The sequence below is a fragment of the Camelus dromedarius genome, chromosome 11, assembly GCF_036321535.1.
Source record: "Camelus dromedarius isolate mCamDro1 chromosome 11, mCamDro1.pat, whole genome shotgun sequence".
NCBI lineage: Eukaryota > Metazoa > Chordata > Mammalia > Artiodactyla > Camelidae > Camelus > Camelus dromedarius.
The window spans coordinates 54,971,202-54,992,307 of NC_087446.1; the positions used below are offsets into that span (position 1 = coordinate 54,971,202).

Consider the following 21,106-nt stretch of genomic DNA (forward strand, 5'->3'; position numbering starts at 1 on the left):
AGTATGGTTAATAAATTAACCACTTCCTAGGTGGAAGAAATTCTCATGGGGTTGAAGACAGGCTGGATCAGACTGCAGAGAAATAAACTTAATTTTTTTTTCTGTTTGTCTTATTCCTAGGACTTCACATTTAACTTCTTCATAGAGAAAACTTCCTTTTCTTCTCAAGTTAGGTATTACTTTTATAGGAAACCCTACCTCCACCCCATCCCCACCCACACCCACCTGCTCCTAATTCTGGGATATGTGGGTCCCTAGTACCTTATCCTGAATGCGGTTGTGTCACTGCATTGTAACTGACTAATAATCTCTTAGTCTCCACTGGAGTGTAAGCTCCACAAGGATGGGGTACAGATATTTTGTTCATTACTGGATCAATCCTCCAATCCTGTGTGTCTAGCACATAGGAAACACTGGTAATGCTTGAATGAATGAATGAATGAATGAATGAATGAACGAATTAATGGAAAGGTCACAACTCAAGGGAACTTTCTGGAAACTGAACAATTTGATAGGAGACTTTAGGTTTTCTGCTCTTAGGTACAAGAGAAGTAATTAGGTTAAGTAATAAGAATTCCAGAATTCTCACTGGAACTTTTAAATGGAGAATTAATGAGGAAGTAGTGAAATGAAGAAAGTATACCCAGTATTGAAATATATAATGATTTTTAAAAGTTTTAATTGGTTCTTCTTTCATCTTATTTGATTTGAAATGTTCTTCTTAAATCTTGCTTTAAATGTTATAGTTTCTTAATGTAAGTTCTTTTATGAGCATTCATTTTACAAAAACTTCTTACTCAGATGTGACATTCCTATAATAAAATGCAGAAACCATGCCTATGTGCCTGATAAATTTTTGGTGAACACACCTATGTAACCAGCAGCCTGGAGTCTCCTTCTGCCTCTTCTGATCGCTTCCTACCTTTCCCCAGTGGAACTGCTAGCCTGAGTGTTTTTTTGTTTTTTTGTTTTAGTAACACAGTTTTTATAGAATGTCTCAACCTATCATATTCCTATCAATATCAAGAGTAAGTCAGCCGGTTGGGTCCAACTTTTCAAATTGTTACTGTCTTCCACCTAGTGATCTGAACGAAGGCATGGCAGCTGTATCCCAAAGGGGATGTTTCATTTTATTGACAACAAAGGCCATATTGCCAAATCATCACTTAACTTTTATCACAGAGATCTTAGACTATGGGTGTGTGGAAAGGTGAATAACAAATTTAGTTACATGGTTGATTTGAGCCCTGGTTGTCTTGGATATTGACAGTCTCAAAACTGCTGGATGCGTTATTTAAAAGATATTAGATTCAATTTGCTTCCCAGGATAGCCAGTGTCTTACTTAAGACAAAACCTGAATTATTGTTCTTTTGTTTATGCCATAGTGATCTGACATCATACTGTGTTCCTCTTTGTGGGCAAAGCACAATGCAAGACAAGGCATTTGGAGGATGCAGGGGTTCATAAGCATGATCTTTGCCCTTGAGGCGCTTATGACCAGGTAGGGAAAATGAAACACAGAAACATGAAACTCTAACTTAAACAAAAAACTTAGTATTTTTGGAGTGATATAAAATACTAAGCGGGGGAGAGATTGTTTTTGACTAGGCGGGGAGTGTGAACAGCTACCCCAAGCAAGGAAGATAGCATGTTAGGCAAAAGGAGTCGAACAACCAAAGGTGTGGGAATGGAAAAATACAGGAGGAGTGAGCAGTGGTTTTATGGAGTACAAGATACAAGCAGAGAATGTCTATTAATAGGCTGGAAAAGGCCCTGGGTGCTCATTTAAGGATTTGAAATTTTAATCAAAAGCAGTGGAGAGTCTGAAGGTTTCTGAGCAGAAGGGAGCCATGGCCATCAAACCTATACTTTCTACCAGTTTCTGATTGTATCCACCAGTTTAGAATTACCGTACTGGCCAGAGGTTGCATGGATTGTGCCAGCCTTGAGGATTAGTCAGATTCATTTGTCATGAGTAAGGTCATTAACAATAGTTAAGGCACCATAACAATCATGAACAGTTTTCTGCTTTCATTTTTCCTGCAGGATCTTTTGTTAGTCCTGTCATCTCTAAATAGTTGAGAGAGAGAACTTTGAAAATCCTGGAGAAAAGCATAAGGTTAAGTTTTGTGAATGCATTCATTACAGATGAGATTAGAAATAGATTTTGTGTCTTGCTGTCACTGTGCTTGTCCCCTTATAACATTCTTTTCCTGAATGAGAAGCATTAACCTACTGGATGAAGAGTCACATCCCGAGTTTCAGTTCAGGCTCTGCTACCTGCGATCTTTGTGACCCTGAAGATGTCAGTTAACCTCTGTGAACCTGTCATAGGGTGGTTGTGGGATTTCAGTTGGAAAGTAGTTGTGAAAGCATTACTGACGGTACTGGGCTGCATGTTGCTGTGCTGTGTATTTAGAGATGTTTCATACAGGCATAGATGCTTCTCAAAAGACTGTCCACATCACTTCACATCACTTCCACCAGGGCTTAGAGGCAATGTGTTGTTATCAAAAAGCACCGGGGTAGGAAGCAGAAGCACCGAGTCCCAGCCCACACCTTGCCACTTGCTGGTGTAACTCAGATGTAACTTCCTGCTTTTATAAGCTACCCTGCTTTTGTCTTCAGACACCATAAAAACAAATCAGAACAGCAGTAAAAACAACCAAAACAAAACACACTTAAATTCAACTCCAAAAGATTTAATGAGTAATTCATGTCTTTCCTGGATGATTCTTGAAGAGATTAGCAAGATGTGTTGGACATTAAACCACCAGACTTCCTAAAGATTATTCTTTAGCCATTTCATATAATAGTTATCTTATCTCCTCTTCTTTCTCTTTCTGTCCCCAAACTTCCCAGCTGTACTGACAGCCACCTCCACCAGTAGCCTCATTCCTAGAGTTTTCCTTCCTGGGCTCTTTACCATTGCTGCCTCTGCCACCACTATTATTTTTATCATCATCATCATCATCATCATCATCATCATCATCATCATCATCATCATTATAAGAGTTTTCCCCTTTCCCTTCTTACCCATTGTCCCATTCAGCATAAGGAAGATAGCAAGTTTCAGCAGGAGAGGAATTCTCCCTCCTTAGAAAATGTATAGGGGAGTATTTAATACTTTACCCTGTGTCACTGACTGATATAAGGCAAGTCAATTAGCTTCTCTAACCCCAAATACTGTTTCTGTGAAGTTGGGTCTAACAATATTTGCTCCCTTAACCTCAGAAGTGAGGATGAGATGAGGTAAAGGATAGGAAAAGGCTCTGTAAATGTTAAAACGCTATACAAATATGAGGTTGCATTAATTTGTAGCCTCAGCAACTGTTTGCAGAGTTTGTCAGTCTGTCAGCTCAGTCTCCTAGGATTCCTAGCAAGTCTAAAATCTTGTTCAGGAAAGATCTATCCTGCCTTTAATCATGGCTGACCGCCCCGGACTGTTTGCTGCCATGCCCTCCTAGCAGTCTGTGGCCAGGCTACTGTGTATTGCTGTGTTTACATTTGTGTGACACTTGGAGCGCTCTTGGCAGATATTCTCCCATCTGCTCTTTGGAGTAACTCTGTGCAGAAGATTTCATATCCCACGGTGGAAGCTGTACCTCAGGCCCCCCTGTTGTGTGTGGTCACTGTGTGTGAGACCCACAGCAGCGACTTGGGTGACCCACCTTTCCTTCGCACAACCTCATGAAAGTGCAAACCATGCTTCTGGGTTTGGTCAGTAGGTGATTCAGTAACCAGTTAGTGGGTCTGCCCTGCTGTTCGTTAGTGACTGATTCAACAAGTGAAGGGCAAAAACCATACACGCTTGACAAGACCTTTGTGATGCCTGCATTCCGACCTCTTGGCCATGCACTAGGCTCTGGTGCTCAAGGCTGCTTGAGTGCCCTAGGTTTCATGCAGTTGGAGGGTCACCCTTTTTTGACCAGTAAAGCAACTTATGAATTGCCTGAGTAGCAGAACTCCATGCACGCTGTCTGTTCTCATGTTGTCATTAAAAGTCTTCCTCTTGTCTGAGGAGCTTTCTCGGAGTAGACAAGTTCTTGACCTTAGTCATCATCAGAGGATACAGGGGAAACCCTGTGGGCTTCGGAGGGAGGCTGCTTCCCGTATGACCTTGGGAATTCATATTTTCTTCTTTGAGTCTCACTTGAGCCTCACTTGTGCTGTCGATACCTGCCTAATTAGGTTGTTGTGAGGATGGAAGGTAATGTTTATAAAATGACTGACAATCAGTATTGTATTCTTTATAGCCGTTGCACCAGCTTTGTATGGAGGCACGTAACCACGTTTGTATATTTTTCATGTCCATTTCAGTTCAGCTTTATTAGAAAACAGGCACGATCCATTGCTGTAAGAGTTGTCCATTGGATTCTGGAGTTGAGAGAGACCCAGTCACTGTTTTGTGTAATGGTTTTAGAACCATCCTGACACTCTGCAGCAATGTCTTCGGGGTGACGTGGGAGGAGTGAGGTGGACTTTGGGCGCACTCCCTGCTTTAACCAGAGCAGAGATGCTTTGGCTGTATTATATATTGACATTTCATCTAAGATTTCATTTGAAAAAGGCTTCTACTGATTGAAAAAAAGCCTTAAAGTTTTCATCCAACTTTCTACCATCTAGTGCAGGCACCTGCTTTACAACATGACTGACAGATGATGACTAAAGAGAATGTGTTTTGATACCAGTTTTCTAAGTTCCAGGCTGTCCAGTGCCTGTCACATACACACCCAAGAAGTGCTTATTGAATTGAATGAATTCTTGGTCATGGTTGTGGTAAGGATCAACCAAACAGTGTTTGGTTTCTTTTTAGGTTCTGTGTTCATGTCTTTATTCAGCACATAATTATTTGATGATAGATACTGAGTTCGGACACAGAACTGTCTGATTTAAGCCTCCATCCATATAGAACTTCAGAGAAGCCATCTTTGTTTAGCCTGTCAGAGTCCAGAGTAGTTAATTAGTCTATCTTTATGGACTCAGAGCTGGAAGGGATCTTAGAAGAGATGCAGAGAAGGGGCAAGAGTGCTGATAAGAAGTAGTACAATGAAATGGTTAAGAACACAGACCCTGCCACCAAACAGCTTGGGTTTCAATCCCACTCTGTGATCTTGGGTAAGTTCCTTAATCACTCTGTGCTTCAGTTTTCTCATTAGTAATGTGGGATAATAACTGTACCTACCTCACAGGGTTGTGGGAAAGAGCGAAAGAATTATAATAAGATCGCTTAGAACTGTGCCTAGATCACGTTGTACATGCTCCATGTTAACTATTAGTATTGGTAGTATTATGATTATCATTTTTTATTTATTGAGACCTACTTCACATGCATCATCTCATTTAACCCTCACACGAGGAAATGGAGGCCCCATAATACGTAATTTGACCAAGGTCCATTAGCTGGTAAATTACAGAGCTGGCTCTATAAATTATTTCACTCACCTCCTTTCTTTTATAAGACCAAGGCCTGGGTAGATGAATTGATTTATTAAGGGCCATACAGCTGCTCCATGACAATATCTGAATTATGATACCAATTCCTTAAGCTTGGCCCAGATTGTAGCTCTTTTGTGGGTATAGGGGAGACCTTGATCTGATGTCTTAATTTCAAAAAAATCTCTATGACAGAGGTGCTATCAGCTATCCAAAACCTTTATTTTGATTTCAAATTGTCAAGCTTCATAGACCGTATGGGTTAGGGTCTTACCAATTGTGGAGAGCAGAAACTTCATAATCCTCATTATAGTCAAATGCCATATTTTGAAGATGGCAAAGTTAAGGCTAGCTGTGAAATCTTGTAACTTAACTTTTGAAATCTGTACACAATGAAAAAAGGCATATGCAGAGGAAAGTAATATCACCCTGTGATGTTATTGGTGTTATCATAGTCCATACTTTAATTTTTGTGAAAGATTTTGTACATCCAGCAAGTGTTTCCACCATCTCTTTCTCTGGTAGGAGTGAAATCATCTTCCTTCCTCAGTTGAGCTTGGCAAGCACGCCTCTGGCTGTGATGTGTATAGTCTGTAATGTAATGGAAAGTATCTACAACTTGTCAGCGTTTGTCTTTTGTCCACATGGTATATTGATGCCCCTTCACTACCATTTATACCCACATTTGGATTTTTTTTTGTATCAACTGAAAAGTGAACACTTAATAGATAATGTTTCATGTCACTGCCCCCCCAAAATGTATTTCCACAATCATGGCATCTTTGTTCAGCAGAATTTATTCAATGATTTGCAGAAATTGCTTTGGATTTTTGTTTATTTTACAAAGGTTGTGTGGAATGGAAAAAATTAAACCGGTGATACAGGTGGTGTTAAGGGCTGATATTTACTGTGCCCTTTCTTCATGTTAGACACCATATCAATCTCTGCTTTCTTTACCATACTAGTAGGTCTAATAGTCATTATGTAGTAGAGGCAAAGCTTGAAACCATTGGATTTTTGGTCAGAAGCAGTGAATCACTAACCCAAATCATATTTAAGTGGACTAAAGCTGATTAACTGTATCTAAATGTAAAGGAAAAAACCAATATGAAATTTCCTGATTTCCTCAGTTATTATTAGGAATTTTATAATTTTTGTGATGTGTACAGCTTCTTCCTCCCTCCAGTCCCAACCATATTCCTTCACGTGGAGGGATTTTCCTGTTCCCACCACACCCAATAAATGCTTAAGGGAGATCATGTAAAGTGAGGGTTTCTCATCCAAGCTCTAGAGTAGTACCTGGAAGCCTGTCTTAGATACTTGAGATAAAATACGGCTTCCTGAATGTCTTGGCCATCCCTAGGAGTGTGAACACCTATTAATTGACATTTCTTTTCTCAGTGTTAAGCATATGTCAATAGTTTAGTTATGTGGAAAACGTAGTGGAAAATAAGACAACATCTGCTCTCTTTTTAGACAGTTGTGTGGAGATGGGAGGAAGGGATCATGCTGGTGAGAGTCTTAGTTTTACTGTGAAGGGAATGAAGGAAATTGAGGTAAAATCTAATGTGCGGATTGGAATTGAGGCAAAAAGAAGTAGAGAACCACAGATCACAAAAATGAAACGCTTTTCAATTATAAAGCAATGGGCAAGAAAAATTGTTGGCATCGTAACTTGAATCAGGAGACAAGTGAAGAGAATGACAGTAGATGTGTGGGCAGCAGCCAGCGTCCACAGAGGGTCTAATGTGTGGGACAGAAGGGAGAAAGGCTCCTGTACCTTTTGGAAGAAGTAAGAGGAACATGGAAAGCCAGTTAAATTTGAGAAAAAGGAAATTGGTGTTAGGGGATAGGTGCTAAAACTGAGGGAAAACTTGACTCGTGTCTCCAGGGCCAGGGAGATGGAAGTCTAGTGACCTCTTGATTGGGCTGCATGCTGAGTGGCAGATAGAAGGCTGGGCTTGATGGTTATATGGACACACAGACAAGGTGGAATACCTACCTATCTTCATTTTGGGCTGATGGGACCTGCTCAGGGCAACTTTTGGATCCACTTAAAGTCATTATAGTCATTGGTTTTGACTTCATTTAAAAGCATTTTTTGATCAAAATATTCAGGCACTCAAAGTATAAGTGCTTCACATGCACCTCCTGATAGAGTTACTTATTTATCATTGTTAATCTTAAATTTATATCCGTATTAGGCCTATTTCAAAATATTCTATGAACAGACCCTTCAAAGGGTATCGGCAGGAGGACAGATGTAAACCCCCCAAGAGTGACTATCTCAAAAGGATCAGTAAGAGACCAGTTACTGAGAATCAGAGGCAAATAGCTCAGCTTTGGGAAGGTTTGGTGGGTGTGAGGCTTAGGAAGAACAAATTTTGAAGTGGCCTCACGAGATGGAAAGCCAGTGAAACAGAAGAATGTCAGGTAGCCTGGGCGCTGACATTCACCAGGGTGAGGATGGGCCTTCAGATCTCGTAGGAGGGAGAGCCAGATTTGACGTTATTGAGAGAGGCTTAGGACCGCAATTTTTTTTATGTTTCAAACGAGTAAAATTAAGGTTTGACAAAACTGTTTTTATTTCAATTTCTAGAACTGTTATATGATTTTCCAAAATGAAATCTGTAAGTGACAAAGTAGGAACTTGGCAGACTAGCATCTAGTTGTCCCTGGAGGAAGGAGGGGCCCAGGGAGGGGGGACAGTGTAAACCGTATCCATCTGGCTGCGTTTCTCTCTTCTCCTGTGATAAGAGCCGCCCACCTTCCTCCCAGTGCAGAGCTGCTCCTCCAGCTAATTCCAAATGAGCTATGTATCAACATGCAAGGCTGGCTGGCAGTCCTCAGAGTCCATAGTTCTATACCAAGCTTCTCTTCTTTTAGTTCTTGTTGTTAAGTCTTTCCCTTGAACTTCAGAACCACGTATCTACTGCCTGTTCAGCCTCCATTTGGAAATACCAAAGCAGCTCAAACTCAGCATGTTCAAAAGTGAAGTCATCGCCTTAACCCCAGAGCTGTGCATCACATCTTATTCCCTGTCTCTGAATTTTTCTGCCTCCATCCGTTGCCCATGATAAAAACCTGGGCCTCTTTCTTCATTTTCCTTCTACCTTACCTCCCACTTCAGTTAGCTGACATTCCATTCTGTACTTCATCCCTGCTGCCTGGTTCAGGCGGTCATTCTCTCTCAACTGAATTGCTACGGCAGTCTTCTGCCTGGTCTTCTTCACTCCGACCTTGCTCCTCCCCGCCTCATCTCCCTGCCTGCCTCATTCTTTACACTGTGGCCAGAATCATCTTTCTAAAATGTATCTTTGATCAAGTCATTCAAGCCTTCATTGTCTCCTTATTGCCTTAGAGATAAAATCAGAACTCCTTCTCATGATAACAACTTTGGCTTCTTGATGTATACCTGTTTACCTGTTAGTTAATTTTCTAAAGTCCACTTATACTGAACTATTTGCAATACCTAAGTGGCTTGATCTCCCTTGTTGGCAGCCTTTTGTATATGCTCTGTTTTCTTCCTGCAAAGCTCTATTTGTCGGCAGCCTTTTGTATATGCTGTTTTCTTCCTGCAAATCTCTATCCATTTTCTGCCATCTTGTCTCCACTAGCTTCAGGTTTTAGCTAAGATGTCACTTTCTCCAGGAAACCTTCCCTGATCTCTCCAAACTAGATTAAGTGTCTTGCTTGTGTTATGTCTGTAGAAGCGTGTTTTGCTTTTTTGGATGTATCGTGCTATACTTTGCCTGTTTACTTGTCTCCCACCCTCAGGAGACTTTAAAGGTCCCCGAAGGCAGGGAGCTCTACTGATCATCAGTACAGCTTCTGGCATATAGTAGGGGGCACAATAAATGCTTCAGTTTTTTTTTCTCTCTCAAAAAATTATGGTAAAATCTACATGATATAAAATTGACCATTTTAACCATTCAAATACTCAGTTCAGTAGTATTAAGTACATGCACACTGTTGTGCAACCATCACTACTTTCCATCTCCAGAACGTTTTCTTCTTCCCAAACTGAAACTCTGTACCCATTAAACAGTAACTCCCCGTTGCTCCCTCCCCCCAGCTCCTGGTAATCACTGTTCTACTTTTTGTTTCTATGTATTTGACTGTAGGTACCTGATATAAGTGGAAACATACAATATTTGTCCTTTTGTGTCTGGTTTATTTGACTTAGCATAGTGCCTTCCAGGTTCATCCATGCTGTGGCATGTCAGAATTTCCTTCCTTTTAAGGCTGAATAATACTCCATTGTTTATATATAGCACATCTTGTTTATCTGTTCATCTCTCTGTTGATATTTGTGTTGATTCTACCTTTTGGCTATTATTAATAATGATGCTATGAACATGCATGTACAATTATGTTTGAGTCCCTGCTTCTAATTCTTTTGGGTACATTCCTAAAAGTGGAATTGCTGAATTTTCTGGCAATTTTGTGTTTAATTTTTTGTGGAACTGCCATATTATTTTCCACAGCAGCACAAGGGTTCCAGTTTCTCCACATTCTTGCCAACACTTGTTATTTTCGATTTTGTTTCATTTTGTAATATGTGAAGTGGTATCTCATTGAGATTTGGATTTGGATTTCCCTAATGATTAGTCATGTTGAGTGTCTTTTCATGTGGTTATTGGCCATTTGTATATCTTTGGAGAAATGTCTATTCAAGTCCTTTGTCCATTTTTTAATTAAGCTTATATTTTGTTCTTGTTGAGTTGTAGGAATTCTTTATATATTCTGAGTATTAATCCTTTATGAGATACATGATTTACAAATATTTTCTCCCTTTCTGTGGATTGCCTTTTCACTCCTGATGGTGTCCTTCGATGTACATGGTTTTCGATTTTGATGAAGTTCAGTATATCTATTTTTCTTTTGTTTCTGTGCTTTTGGTGTCATATGCAAGAAATCATTGCCAAATCCAGTGTCATGAAGCTTTTCCCCTTGTTTTCTTCTAAGAGTTTTATAATTTTAGCTCTTACATTTAGTTATTTGATCCATTTTGAGTTAATTTTTGTATATAGTATAATAAGGAATCCAACTTCATTCTCTTGCATTGGGTATCCAGTTTTCCAAGCACCATTTATTGAAGACTGTTCTTTTCTCCAGTGAATGGCCTTGGCACTCTTGTTGAAAATCATTTGACCATGTGTGAGGGTTTGTTTCTGGGCTCTCTGATGTATTCCATTGGTCTTTATGTCTGTCTTTGTGCCAGTACCACACTGCTTTGGTTACTGTATCTTTGTAGTAATTTTTAATATCAGCAAGTATGAGTCCCCCAATTTGTTCTCTTTTAAGTCTGAGACAGATTTTTAATACTATTTGCTATTTGATCCTCCTCCCAACATTTTTTCTTCTGTATCCTTGCCTATGGTGTTTCCTTTAACAACCCCTCCAGAATGACTTCTCTTTCTTCATCTCTGTTGTAACCTCACTCCAGTGCCAGTTTTCTTTCCCTCTTCCTTCCCCTTTTCCTTAATTTAAAGTCATCTTTATTTGTGTGTATGTCCCAGCCACAGCTGACATTTTAAGGTCTTAATCCTCCTGGATGACCAAGAGAAGGGAACCCTAAGCATCTGTTTCTCCCAACTTTCAGTATAGTTGAGTCCCTTTTAGAACTATCAGGGCTAGAATTTGCACTTGTTGTTGTGATGGACAAGGTGCATTGCCTAAGAGACCGTGTGGTATAGTATAAACAACATTGTATCAGAGGCCAAGAGACCTGTGCCCTAGCTCTGCATGTGTCACTAATGAGCAGTTAGACAACTCAGCCTCTCTCACCTAACTTACTGATGAGTTTTCTTAACTGTAAAGTTAAGGAAAGTTGGACTAGATGGTCTCTAAGTTCCTTCTAAGTCTAAAAAGTTTATTTTTACTCTTTGCAAGACAGTTTCCCCAGGAGGAGGAGGAATTTAAGCTGGTGTTATGGATGAATAGAATTTAGGTGAGAAAGAAGGAAAAACTTCAGGAGATTTGAAACAAGGAAATGAAAGTGTATTTAGGAGTCAGTGAAAACAGCAGTGACCAGACTTTTTATTAAGTGATGCTGAATCGATTGGAATTGTAGAAGAATTTTCTTTTTTTTTTTCTGGGTAGAAAATGAATAAACCTTGACCTCTATATCACACAATATACAAAATCAATTCCAAATTATTTGAAGTCTAAATAAGAAAGGTTAAACAGTAAAGCCTCCAGAAGAAAATACAGGCTTAACAGCTGCATGACCTTGGAATAGGCAATGATGTCTTAGAAAAACAGCAGAACGTTAAAGGGAAGATTGATAGATTGGATTTTAGTAAAATTAAGTACTACTGTTTATCAAAAGACACCATTGGGAAAGTAAAAAGAAGAAAAGTATTTGAAATACAGCTGACAAACGAGTTTTATGGAGCATATACAAAGAACTCCAATAAAAAAAAAAAATGCAGATGACCCAATGGAAAAAAGTGGGCAAAGACTTAAACTAGCATTTCATTTCACAAAGGAGGCTATCTAAGTGGCCAATAAATGTTTGAAAAGGTGCTCAGTATCATCAGAGGAAAGCAAATTAAAACTCAAGTGAGGGAACAAACATATGAAAAAGATGCTTAACATCATTAGTCATTAGACAAATGCAAATCAAAACCACAGTGAGATACCACTTCACGCCCACTAAGATGGCTGTGGAAAAAAAGAAAAAGAAAATATATGTTGTCTAAGATGTGGAGAAATTGGAACCATGCTTGTATTGCTGGTGAGAATGCAAAATGGCTTAGCCACTGTGGAAAAAACAGTTTTTCATTTCCTCAAAAAATTAAACATAGAGTTACCATATGACCCTGCAATTCCACTCCTAGGTGTACTCTCAAAAGAATAGAAAGCAGGGACTAAAATAAGTACATGTGATGCACTATTCACAGTAGCCAAAAAGTGGGAGGCCCCAAATGTTTCTTACTGGATGGATGAATAAACAAATTATGATACATACGTGTAGTGAAACTATTCATCCATAGAAAGCAGTGAAGTACTGACACATGCTATAATGTGGATGATAGAATCCAGATACGAAAGGTTACAAATGGTGTGATCCCATTTATAAGAATTTCCAGAATAGATCAATCAAAAAAGACAGAACCGAGACTGATGGTTGCTGGGAATTGGGGGAGGGGAGAGGTTGGGTTGAGGGAGAGGATGGATGGGAGGGGAGTGGAAAGAAACTGATTAACGGGTAAAGTGTTTTACTTTGTACTGATGGAAGTGTTTTGGAATTAGATAGAGGTGGTGATCGCACTATATTGTGAATATACTAATTGCCACTGAGTTATTCACTTTGAAATGGTTAATTTCATCTCAGTAAACTATGAGATGTCGCTGTATGTATGCCCACTAGAATGGGTAGAATTAAGAAGGCTGTCATTTCCGAGTGTTGATGAGGATGTGGAGTAGCTGGAATCTTTAGAGTCTCGCTAAAGTTAAACACACACACGCCCTCTTCTGAGCCCAGCGTTCCACTCCCGCCTGTGTGCTGAAAAGAGATGAGCAAGTGCAGCCACCAGAAGACATGTACAGAAAGGTTCTTAGCAGCTTTTATTCATAATAGCCCGAATGTCTATCAAAGTAGAATGGAGAAGTAAGTTATGCCATGTTCATACATGGACTGCAGTACACAGCAATAAAATGAATGAACTGTTGCTACATACACAATAAAGATGAATTTCACTGAAATAATGTTGCATGAAAGAAGTCAGACTTTGAAGAGTGTATGTAGATTCTACTTATATGAAGTTCAAGAGCAGGCCAAACTAATCTATGGTGCTCAATGTCAGAACTGCTTTTGCTGGGCAGGGATGGTCATGGTGGTTATTGACAGGTGAGCTCAAGAGAGCCATCTCGGGTGCTGGAAGTAAATCTTCTGTACCTTGATCTGAGTGGTGGTTACACAGGTGTATATACATATTACAAAATAACCAGTCTGTGCACTTAAGATTTGTGCATTTTATTGTTCTACCTTTAAAAAAACACTAGAAAATTAAAACAAGAACCAGTCGCCAGAGTAGATGTTCTTGCAGGGAAGCAGTGGAAAAGAAGGTTTGAGAAGAGAAAGGTTGTGGTGAACACTTGAGAAGTGTAAGGTTGTGGAAGGCCTTGAATGGCAGTGAAATCGCAGAAGTTTGGACACTGTTCTGTAACTCCAGTAGGTTCACGGGAGGGAAATGACATAATGGAAGCAGATTTTTAGGGAAACAGATGTTTGGAGACATACCTGGGGGACTGAGGACTGGTCCACAAGTGGGAGGCTGTTGCAGGAGGACCAGAAGTAGGGTGATGCTGTTGAAAATGGAAACTCTGAAGGAAGAAGAGTTAGACTGGTAACTGGTTGGGCAAGGACAGCGAAGGATGACAGGGCAAAGGTGACTGGGGTTCTGTGCTGGGTGGCTGGAAAAACGATGGTCCCAATAACAGAAGGAGGAATGCCAAGTGGAGGAATCCATTTTGGAAGTAAAAAGATGAGTGGTTTTAAATGCTTTAATTGTGATGTGGTGACAGGCAATTGTGGGGCTCAGAAGAGCACTCAGGGCTGGTGATAGAAATCTGAAAATCACCCACGTACAGATTATTTTGAGTAGATGAGATCCCTAAAAGAAGGAGTGGTGCAGAGAGATTGCAGAAAGCCAGCCGTTAGAGAAGAAAGACGTGGTAGGGGAAGAAGAGACTGCAGTTGCGGACAGAACCAGGGTAACAGAGGTGAGAACAAGGATAACACAGATGAGAACCAGGATTGCTTAAGTCAAATCAAGAGAGAATGGAGGTTTGAAGATGTAAAGGGAGAGGATATAGAAGTAGGAGGGGAAAAGTAAAGAATGAGAATGGGATGGAGAGCACGGGGAGCTGGGGAAATACGGTCTTGGAGAAGGCAGGAGGAAAGAGAGGCAGAGGCAGAGGACTTAGCCTTGCATGGCTTTACTATGAAGAACCCAGGTGTGTGCGGTCAGGTCACACGAACTTGTCAGCATCTGCAGTGACTTCCTTTTGCGTATTCTTTGTCCTCGGAGTAGGAACTGAGGGTGACCCAGGGTTGAGAGTGAGTGTGACTGTGGGAGCCAAGGAGTCCCAGGTATTTGGACCAATTGTGGCTTCCAGGCATAATCTTATTCTCTGTGAAAAGGGTACAAAAGAAGTTTAAGACGCCATTCATGCCCTCCGGGGATTTATATGGTGCAGATGAACAATGGTTGAAAGCCAAAACAAGTGCGAATATGATGTCTTGAATCCTGACCTCGTCATTTTCCAGCTCTGTAGCTTTGGGCAAGCTATCTTAGGCCTCTGTGCCTTTTTTCCTCATCTGTTAAATGGGGATTATAATAATGTCTACCTTTTAGGTCGTTCTGAAGATTAAATGCATTAACACAAGCATAGTGCTTGGAACAATGCCTGGAACATAACAAGTATGTGACAAATGTTAGCTAAGATCATGATAAAGCTGTAGGAGTTCACACGGGGAAGAATTAGTAAAGGCTGGAGCTGATGAGAAGATTCCTTGGAGGAGTGGGAATTACTGGAGGCAACTCAGGGATTGATAAGAGGACAGGGATGAGAGAAGAGGAATTTTAGGTTGGGGAAAACAATGTGAATCCAGTTTTAGATCAGTAAAACCATTGGCATTTGCATGTGATTTACTTGATGAACCAGACTGTTCCTGTTGGGGAGCAGTGGGAGTCAGAGTAGGACAGAAAGATGGGTAGCTGGTATTTGTCATAATAGAAGAGGGAAGAGTTGGGGGAGTCAGTGCTCTTTGGTCACGGTTTTATTCTGGCCCCGTGACTTTGGGCACATTATCCCATTTCTTTGGACTTCCAGTTTTCTAATTCTTAAAATGAAATGAGCTGGATCTATAAAATCCCTCACAGCTCTAAAATCCCATGCCTCATCCATGAAAATGATTTCTTCGACCCCATCGTCTGCGGAACAGTGTTTATTGCGTGTGCAAGTGTGGAGCTGACTTGTGGTTCTGTCCTTGTCAGCCCCAGGCTGTGAGTGAGTGAGCTGGTCAGCCCGAGTTCGGACACCCCGTGCTTCCTTGGAACACTTCACTGTCACCACCACGGGAGAAATCTGGGGTCTCTGCGGGGGTATTTTATGAAAAGAACCCTTGGGTATTACACTTCCAAATTATTTAGAGTTAACTCTACTACTGTTCTCTTGAGGAGCCGCAAGTTTTATGGATACTTGCCTTGAAGTGGACCCTGAGGGCTAAGTAGGAGGGAAAGAACAGTCTTTAGCCTTTTAAAACAGTTTTCCAGATTGTCTCTGTGGAGCTCACAAAACGAAGGGAAAAAGCAGTGTCATGAGCATCAGGTGAGCTGCCAGTGAAGCCCTAATGCTTTCATGGGAAGACTCACCTGCCTGGCTGCTTTTGTGGCCGTAACTGACTAGGGAGTCCCCTGGAAATAATGCAGGACTCTGTATAAACGTCAATGGAAACAGACTCCTCACACGCCATGCTGAGAAATCATTGGCTCTAGGATGACACTACGTCAGTTTCTCTGTTAAGAACGGGATTTGGTTTGTGATTCCTTTCTCACTTCCTGTCCTTCTGGCTTCAGCCCCTCTCAGGGGCCTTTCTGCTGTCATTCACCCTGCAGTCAGTGCTGCATCAGAGGGTCTCTCAGATTCCTCTCATTTGCTTTTCCCGCTGCTGAGTGGGAGGTATTTCGAGCAATATCTGCTCTCTCCACGGACAAAAGTGCTTTATGTTGGTCCCTGGCGTGAGCTCAGTTGTCAGAGCAGGTGCTTCTCTGAACTTTTATACTGGACGATTTTACACAACTTGGTGAATTGAAAAATAACTTGAAACGGAAGAGCCAAAGCAAATGGCAGCTACTTTATCTATATTTTGTGCCTTCAAAGTTTTGATGGGTTTAGTGTCTTGGGAAACTGAAATTTGAAAAGAGTGAAAGTTTACCCTTGTGTTGTCCTTGAAAGGAAGAGTATTTCTTTACGGAGTAGAGGTCCAGGAAAGGAAGGTGACTTGAGCATATAAGGATTCCCAAAGTAATATGTGCCCCTGGGTAGTGTTAAATATGCCTTATTTGTTTAGAAGTTCCTTGAGAGTATGGACCATACCTTTATAGCTGTATGTGGTTACTCACAGTGAGTTGCATCTAAGTCAATAAGAAAAACTAGCAATTGAGTTGATTCTCATGTTTTGCTGTCCCTGACTGCTCATCCCCCTGAGGGGTGGTTGTAAACATCACCCAGTCCATTCAGATTTTCTGAAGATGAAAATAACCATGTCATGGAGGAAACTATGTGTTGCGAAGGAAGGTTGAGCGTGAGATGGTTTAGCCTGGCCTCTTTTAGAGCAGTGATTGATTAATGCTGTCTGTGTTGCTGTTTCTTCAGAGCTGACCTGTCCTGGACGCAGCATAACTAAGGAAGCTGCTGCAGGATGAGAAGATGGCAGCGCGGCTGCTCGCACCACCAGGCCCTGATAGCTTCAAGCCCTTCACCCCTGAGTCACTGGCCAACATCGAGAAGCGCATCGCCGAGAGCAAGCTCAAGAAACCGCCCAAGGCCGACAGCAGCCACCGGGAAGACGATGAGGACAGCAAGCCCAAGCCAAACAGTGACCTGGAGGCGGGGAAGAGTTTGCCTTTCATCTACGGGGACATCCCACAAGGCCTGGTTGCGGTTCCCCTGGAGGACTTTGACCCTTACTATTTGACGCAGAAAGTGAGTTGGAGGAGGAGGAGGAGGAGCAGCAGCTTCAGATACGCCTTTCCTGCAGGCTTGGGGGAGATGGGGAGAAGGAACTGTGTCTCTTTGCCAAAGTTTGGATAAGTAGTTAACCTTTTGTTTCAGTCCAGAGTTATGGGGATTCTTTTTCCATTTAATTGTGGGTAAGGGTCTTTTGTGGGTCTTGGCCCTTCTCAATCGTTAATATAGACTTCTGTTTTTGGCTCCAGGCCAAATCAGAGAAAGATTAAAACAGATTTACTAAAAAAAAAAAAAGAAAAAAAAAAAAGAAAGAAAGAAAAAAGAAAAAGGTGAGGAGGGACATAAATGAAATGGGACTATTTAATAGAATATAAGAAAGATGGCATAGTGAACAGTGGTACAGCCCTGTAGAATCTCACCACGTTGCAATTTCTATCTTTAAATATAAAGGTGATGTTACTGTTGTAACATCAACAGAGCCTGTTGTTAATATAATGGAGATGTTGGATTTTGTACTTTTATCTAGCCCCCTTTGTGGCGTTAAATCTTCTGGGGACAGGAATAGAACAGAGTAAACCAAACTGGGCCAGTGTGGTGACCAGGTCTTTGGCCTTGTTGCACAGTTGTCTGGGTTGAGCCAGCACTGTTTCTTACGCTGGAGTCAGTTCCTTTATTCCTGCTGGTAAGGAGCATGAGTGAAAGAAATACCAATCTTCATTGGGCCAAGAGTTTCAAACATCCCTAACAAATATTTCACCAAGCCTTGGGTTTCTTTCTCATGATTATCTTTTGAAACTAGGCAAGTGAAGAAGCAAAGCGCCTGGTTAATCCACCCGCCAAGTAATTAGCCATTGAAAACTGAGGACCAACATCAGACACCATTTTATTTGACGGATGCCATTTAAAGAATTAAATCCATAGGTGTTTCCAGATGAAGGGGGAAAAGGCTTTGTGTAATTATTTATATATTTACAAATATAAAGCTTAGCTAAACTGCATTGATTAACAAAACTGCCTTACAAACTGCCCTTAACTAAATTGCCTTTCAGTTTTAGAAAAAATTTCAGTTTCTTTGTCTTAATAATGGAACAGAAGTAAGATGAGGCCCTTAGACCTTCTGATTTAGCTTTGGTTGTGGAGGCATTCTTAGGTCCCGATGGTAAAAACAGTTGGGACATTGTTTACACAAAATGATCCTTCACCCATGTACTTCTATGGCGGCTTACAACAGTTACATAGTTGGAAAAAGTGGAACTGGTAGCCTGGGAAATTTAGAAAGTTTAAGGGAAAAACATGATATGATATAAAGAACAGTAGAAATAGATATCCTCTGTCTGCCATAATTCACCATGTTTATTATTTATAGTTTTCTTTTTTAGTATATGTATTGTTCAAGCTGCCACAACTAATTTATAGGAAAAGAAAGTAGTAAATAAAGAAAAAAGCTTCTCAAAGCTAGTTCATGTCCTTGAGCAGGTTACTTCACCTCTCTGGGGCTAAATGTTTTACCTAGAACCTGAGAAATTGGACAAGATTTCTAAGGACTTCTTAAAATGTCAAGTTCTGGGGCTAAGTTTTCATAAACTGTCATTTATTTTCTCATTTACTCCTCCCTTGTTTCAAGTCTAACTTTTTTATCTGGCTCTTTGCCGAATGGAGGTAGACGTGATGGGTGAGGAAGGATACAAAGTTTAACTTTCTGCGTTAGTGAATAAAGGAACATGGAATCTGGGGCTGTTTTTAGAAAAATACTTTGATTGTAAAATTTCAAAATATTTTAAGATATATTTCCCTTCTCTTTCCTGCCCTTGCATCCATGGACTTAGTAGAGGTAAAAAGAAATGACAGAACACAGGGTTTATATTATGCCTATTTAGATAAATCTGGCCAACTGGTATAACTTTTTCAAAAAAATACTCTTAGAGCAATAAGCACATAGGTAAAGCCCTTTGGATCCTGGCCTTTCAGATGGCTAAAACCTCTTTACTTTTATTTGAACTATTTATTTTTCTAACTCAGTTTCAAATTAAATTTCCTTTTCTTAAATCCGATTTAATATATGAAAAATATAGAGAGCTATTCGTTGTCAGAGCCTAGTTTTCCTTGGCAAGCCTCTTCCCCTGGTGTCTGCCCTATAGACAGCCTCTTTCCATTCCCAATGCCTTAGATTTCAGTGGTCCTAGCTTGGGAGTGAGGACCCAAAGAGGGTGAGTCTCTGGCCCTAATGGGTACCAGTATTTGCATAGGCCAGATGTTGATGGCACTCTGGTAGGGGACTGGCTCTTCATGATTGAAAATCTGATTTCAGCCTTTGGCCTCATCACAAGGGTGAATAGTCTGTGCGAAAGATAACTTGAATTGTATTTCTTAAATCCTTTAAAAAAATTGTGAAATATACCATTATGCAGAAAAGTTCATAAAACATAAATGCATAGCTTAATGATTATTATAAAACAAACACCCATGTCAAGAAGGAACATGAGTAGCACTTCCGAAGTATCAATTGTACTTTTAATTAAGAGATTTTTCAGGTGAGTAAAAGTAATATGCTTGCTCAAGCTCACCTGCACATCTTCACCAGCATTACTAATACTTCTTACTAACTAGGCCTTTCACTAGGTCAAATGAGCAAGGTCTCCCCTCCAAGGAAGCACACTGGGAATCAACCCAGAAAGAAGAAAATCCTGAGAGTAGAAATGACTTTAAGAGGACATTCCCTTCTGTTTGTTTTTCAAGGGCTGCTTTAAAGTAACTCTTGCAAAGTAGAATTTCTTTTCTTTGCTAAATGATACAAGTGGATTTCTTTATCTTTTCCTCATAGGTCTCATTTTCTACCTGATTGACCATTTCTTGTGACTCTTATAGAAACTGGTTTCTCATTTCCTTTCCTCTTTATTTTAGCGGGTGAAATAACATTAGTTCCCTATTAATAAAGTTCTGGTTTCATCCCGTTGTGGATTTCACCATGTCCAAGGACACAGGGCAGTAAAACGTGTGTATTGCATTTTCAAGATACGCTTGTACCAGCTGGTGCTAGTTGGAGCTGTCATAAGCTTGTGGAGGTCTTTGACAGTGGTGTCAATGTTGCATTTCACCTGACTTTCCCAGATGGTCCCCAAAGCAATCCAGATCATCCTCTCTCTGGATTGTCTCAAACTGCCCAGTGCTACATTTTCTTTGTCTCTTTATAGGACTGATTATGTGCCTTTGAATAGGGCATGTACCTATTGACCTAGAAATTATACATGGTTTTCCAAAGTTTAGTTTACCTTCAAGTTTTCATGTCTGTCTTTTCCTGCAAATTGGAGTCAACCTAGAATCATAGAAAACTAGAATATGGTAGCCTTAGACATCATGTAGTTCAGCTTCCTCGGTTTATAAATTTAATGAAGTGAAGTATTTTGTCAAACGCCAACACCACTGTTAGTGGTAGAGCCAGGACTAGAACCCATGCCTCCTAACTCTTAGTTTGTTCAGCATATTTCTAGTTTCCCACTTTTCTAACTTCATTAATTGATCCTCAGCCTTCATTGGCTCAGTTCTTCTGAAGCGAGGGATGCAAATGTGGAGACAAAAAAAAAAAAACTACTTTTTTTGTTCACATCCCTGATAATCCCTGTGGTTTAATAACCCTTCTTAGGATGGGTCCTACGACATGCAGTGCTTCTGCAGGGAAGAATGGCATTTGTGTTAGTTAGCTCTAGTATTTTACCTTCTCCAGTGAAGGGGCTCTGAGTCATTTAGCAGCCGCAGGCAGCTTGTTCCAGAGACCCGGGCTCGGTAGCAGTGCTGCTACTGCTGTTCGGCTGGGCATGTCATTTGGAAGGAATTTACTTAACCTCTTCACGTGTTTTTATTTTTTAAAGAAAGATTATCCCCCACCCACCCCAGTTCCCCAACCTACCAGCAGAATGATATAGTGAAAGGAGCACCTAACTGGGAATATAAAAACCTTCTTTTTAG

At 40.6% G+C, this 21,106-nt stretch overlaps 1 protein-coding gene across 1 annotated transcript in view; it reads left to right on the forward strand.

Annotated features, from left to right (window-relative positions):
- The window catches only part of SCN8A (sodium voltage-gated channel alpha subunit 8), a 180,078-nt gene that overhangs the window by 49,473 nt on the left and 109,499 nt on the right, over positions 1 to 21,106 (forward strand). The window contains exon 5 of the mRNA XM_031462534.2: positions 16,829 to 17,158. Within this exon, the coding sequence (XP_031318394.2) occupies positions 16,883 to 17,158 (276 nt within the window). The 5' untranslated portion in view covers positions 16,829 to 16,882. The remainder of the gene's footprint in view (positions 1 to 16,828; positions 17,159 to 21,106) is intronic.